At 44.8% G+C, this 4,416-nt stretch overlaps 1 protein-coding gene across 3 annotated transcripts in view; it reads right to left on the reverse strand.

Annotated features, from left to right (window-relative positions):
• The window catches only part of LOC110308704 (baculoviral IAP repeat-containing protein 1e), a 420,416-nt gene that overhangs the window by 43,881 nt on the left and 372,119 nt on the right, over nucleotides 1–4,416 (reverse strand). For all 3 annotated transcript variants that reach the window (XR_002379603.2, XM_021181113.2, XM_029468287.1), the window contains exons 9-10: nucleotides 3,530–3,587; nucleotides 938–3,049 (exon numbers count right to left, since the gene is read on the reverse strand). Coding sequence is in view for 2 of the 3 variants with exons in the window: in XM_021181113.2 (XP_021036772.1) it covers nucleotides 938–3,049; nucleotides 3,530–3,587 (2,170 nt within the window). In the remaining variant the exon portion in view is untranslated. The remainder of the gene's footprint in view (nucleotides 1–937; nucleotides 3,050–3,529; nucleotides 3,588–4,416) is intronic.

Below are 4,416 nucleotides of genomic sequence, written 5' to 3' on the forward strand. Positions count from 1 at the left end.
TGTCTCTCTGTCTGTCTCTGTCTCTGTCTCTGTCTCTCTCTCTCTCTCTCTCTCTCTCTCTCTCTCTCTCTCTCTCTCTCTCCCTGCTTGCTCTCCCTCTCACTAGCAAATCCATTCCTACACTGGTATTAGAGCCTGCTTCTTCCAGCCTTGTAGAGTGAATAACTACTGGATTCATAGACTGTCTGATGGTAGAGAGTCATTGTTGGCCTAGTTGAATCACAGCCTGTAAGCCATTCTAAGAAAGTCCCTTTCTCTTTTTATATAGATTCATTCTATAAATTTCCTACAAGTTCCTCTATCTGACCTCAACTATTAAAGACCTTATCAAAATTAACAATTGTTCGTGCAGCAAAAACACACACAAAGAGATGAAATATCAGAACATCACAAAGAGATGAAAGTGACAATCTACAGAATAGAAGAAAGTGTTCTTTGATCCATGTGACTGATAAAGGTTTGATAGATTTATTTTTGTGGAACCCAGGGTCTTGAACATGGTAGACAAATACTCCATCTATAACATAGGGTTTAAATCCACAATCCACAAAGCCCTCCTATGAGAGAACACCAAGGATTCTGTCTTTTTTCCTTTAAGATAGTTTTACTCTATAGCCTTGCCTGGCCCAGTGCAGGTGATTCGTCAGAATCAGATCACATACAGTCCACCATCTATCACTAACAAGCAATTCAAGCATCTTTAAAAAGATCTTGAAAGATTATTACTGGTGGTAATGTTCTCCTAGTGTTGTCTGAGTTAACTGGAAACCCATTCTATGATCCAGGGCCTTCCACTGCCCCAAAACAGTGAAAGAGTTCAGGTCTCTCCTACCAAGACACATTCATGGCCTTGTGCCAGAGAAGTTCCCTTCATGTAAAGCTAAGAATGAGAAAACAGTGTCAAGCAGAATGGTTATGTGAATACACTCAGGGATACCTGGTAACTGGTTTGTCTCTGAGACCTCCAGAGACTGCAGGGCAGGCAGGGTGAGAAGCAGCTCCTGTTCTGCTCTGCTGAGCTCCAGCCTGGACATGGAACACTTGGTGACAGAGGTCTTACTCAGTTCCAGAGCTGGGCGGATGCTTTCTAGGAAGCCACTGCTGTCGAATAAACAGAATTCAATACTCTGTGAAGCTGAGAAGACTTCCATGAGGACCTGGAGCAGTGCTTGATCTGCTGCATCCGTGTTGTTCACTTGAACTTCCAGCTTGGGGATCTTGCATGGCTTGGGGGACAGTTTCCAGTACCCTTCACTGATGTCTGGTAGGGCTCTGGGCCGGATATTTTCATAGTTTTTTATGATCTCCTCATCTTGAGCAAAATTTCTCCTCCACTCACTTATATGCTCAAAGGAAGATGTATACTCCTCATTTATAGCTGGTGGCTGTAAGTTTTCAAAATATGTCTTGAATGAATAATCTACATAAGATGACATTTTATTTCCATTTATGGAAACCTTTAAACTCCTCAACAGTAACAGGCTTTCTGGGTGGTCCCTAAAGTATTGTAAATTCAGTACTCTTAAAGCCAGTGTTCTTCCTTGAAGGAATTGCAAAATAAATGGAGAGCATTCAGCAACTGTGTTGCTTTCATAAGCAAAGATTAGAGCAAGGCGCAATAAATGTTCTGAAACGAATGAAGAGAAAGATTCAGGAGACACCAGCCACAACCCTCTAACAAACTGAAACCATAGAAAAGTTTGTGGATGGAGCTTCATGTAATCCTCATTTTCAGACATGTTCTCCAGTGACTCTATCTCATCCACCAACTGAAGCAAATGAGATACAACTGTTGGCCCTGCCTTTGATGAAGAGTGGCTGGAGACATAATACAAAAATATGTTAAAGGAGTTTATAGCCTTCAGAGGTGAATCAATTTGTCTCAAATAATAAAGTCCAAGATCTTGGTCTTCCTGCCTATCTGAACTCAGGAGTTCACTCAGTCTCATGGCAGCAAGAAACTCCTGGAACAGAGGACCTAAAAACCGGTAGACTGGTCTCAGTCTCTGGGCGGTGAATTTGCTCATCAAACAGGTGGTAAGCTTTTCATCTTCATCAACTCCTGCCTCTGCCAGGTCATCACTATTGAACTCAAAGCACGATGAGAAAAGCCCTGTCAAGGCCAGCTGCCCACATGAGGACACAGTGGCCTGGAGAGGCTCAGCTGTAGCTTTGTATTTTAAGGACAGGTATTGCATGTAGGACTGGAAAAGTGTCACATCTTGAAAGTTATCCTGGGCAGATGCATTTTGAATCCAGTCAGTACATACTGCTGCTACGAAGAGAGGGGTCTTGTAAACTCCCTGTAAATCTTTATTATCAATAAAGTAAAGTATAAGCTTTCCCACACAGATTATGTCATGTGAAAAAAACTTCCGTAACACAGAGACAGTATTATAGAAGGGAAACTCTTGGATCTCTAGACTTGTACCTAGGTATGGGCGGATGTCTCTGACCCTGTTTGTATGCACAGCGATCAATAAGCAGGTCCGTGACAAGTAGTTTTTTGTAATCAGTGTGTGGAGGGCTTGGGGGAGTGAGGCCAGCCCGCTGAAGTCATCCAACAGGAACAGCACCTGGTGTTGTAACTGCTGGATGCTGCTGCTCAGACACACTTCACTAATGCAGCCTCCTGCCCCTAGGAGTTGGGCACAGATGATGTTGGCCAGTCCCTGGTCTGGTGTGATGGAACTGAGGGAGAGGTAGAAGACCAGCTGGAACCTGTACAACAGGGGACAGCATCCTGATGCCCAGAGAAAAGCTATCCTCTTCAGGAAGGTTGTCTTTCCACTGCCAGTTTCCCCCTCCACACACATGACAGAGCTGAGATTGGAGAATACCTCAGGGATCGTCAGGGCCCCCTGCACAGGCTGGCTGATGTGTTTTGAAATGATGGACACATCGCAGCCAAGCAAGTGATCAGTGCCGAGGTTGGAGCACACTTCTGGCAAGTTCATGTGGCGGAAAGTGGCTTTGGTGTAGGTATCTCTCAGCTGCTCACTCAGACTCCTGGCCTCTTGAAACCACTGGGCTTCACTCCTACCCAAGTCTGTGGAGAGAAGGGAGTACAGGGAGGTATAGGGAGGTACTCTTTGAATCTCTCTGGCAGCATTGCTTATCTGCTAAGGGTAATTAGGACTCTGCTCCACTGCACATGACACCTCCATACACCTGAGGACCTCCCAGACTTTTCATAGCATCAGAATGCTGTCCTAGCCTCCCTCTTGACCTGGGGGATTAGGCAGGATTCTGAAGACTACTCTGTCACCCTAGTTCCCTTCTGAGCTCTCAGGAGACCAGCTTGCTGAGCGGTGCCTTTAATGCTGGCTGGTCTGGGTCTGACACAAGGACTCTGTTATTAGTCCTGCATTCACTCTCAGGAAGCCAAAGGAATGCAACTCTCTCATCCACACTTCCCTTCATCTCATTGCTCCCCTCTTTAGCTGCTCCCTGGAAAATTATAAATACACTTTCCTTTCAAATCCTATGGATGAATACCCAGAATCCCATTCTGCTTTTCAGTGCTTACCCACCACTGTAGAATGGACTGCTGCTGCATCATCGTGGTTGCTTTCACTTGTCCTTTCCTTTATAAAATAAATCCCTTATTACATCAAAATTTCATCAAAATTGGTGGAGCATTTTATCATCATGGAGGACCTAAACATAGCTGCAATCTTCATAACAGGCATGCCCCTAACTGAGCAATATCTCTATCCCTTGTAAGGTCTTTTTTAAATTCACATATATAAAGCACATATAAATATAAAGGTCATTGACTTGATAGCTCATATCCTGAAAAAATGTGCTTTGTGGCTTCTCAAGCTTGCATTTGGTTTCGTTCACAAAGCTTTCTCAACGGACCTGGAGTGTTTGCCCTGCATGCAAGTAGCCTTGGGTTCACTAAAAAAAGCCATATCAGCTGGACAGTTGCACACATCTGCTAACCTAACAATTTGAAGGCTGAGGCAGAAGATCACAAATTCCATGTTAGCCCTGACTACACAGTAAATTCAAGGTCAGCCTAGGCTACAAACTAGACCACATCAAGCAAAAAAAAATCCAACCTAGGTAAATGACACAAGTCTTTACAGTTTAAAATTTCAAGTAGAAAGTTAAGACTAGGCACACAGAAGCTGACAGCTTCTGGGACAGGCAGGAGCCACAGAGCTTCTGAGGCAGCACCCTTTTCGGGCTCCAGACATCTGACCACCGCCCCAGCCAGAGGACAGGTGTCCACACGGCCCGGGAGGCTTTTGCCTCAGGAACGGAGGAAGCCATCTTGGTTCTGGGACTCCACCGAAAAGTAGTCTGCACAAGTGAGAGTGTGCACACAGAAGCTAACAACTTCTGTGACAGGCCAAAGCAACACAGCTTCTGGGAAAGGTTCTGTTTTGGGCCTTCATCTTCTGCCAG

The sequence above is a fragment of the Mus caroli genome, chromosome 13 (assembly GCF_900094665.2).
Source record: "Mus caroli chromosome 13, CAROLI_EIJ_v1.1, whole genome shotgun sequence".
In the NCBI taxonomy this organism is placed as follows: Eukaryota; Metazoa; Chordata; class Mammalia; order Rodentia; family Muridae; genus Mus; species Mus caroli.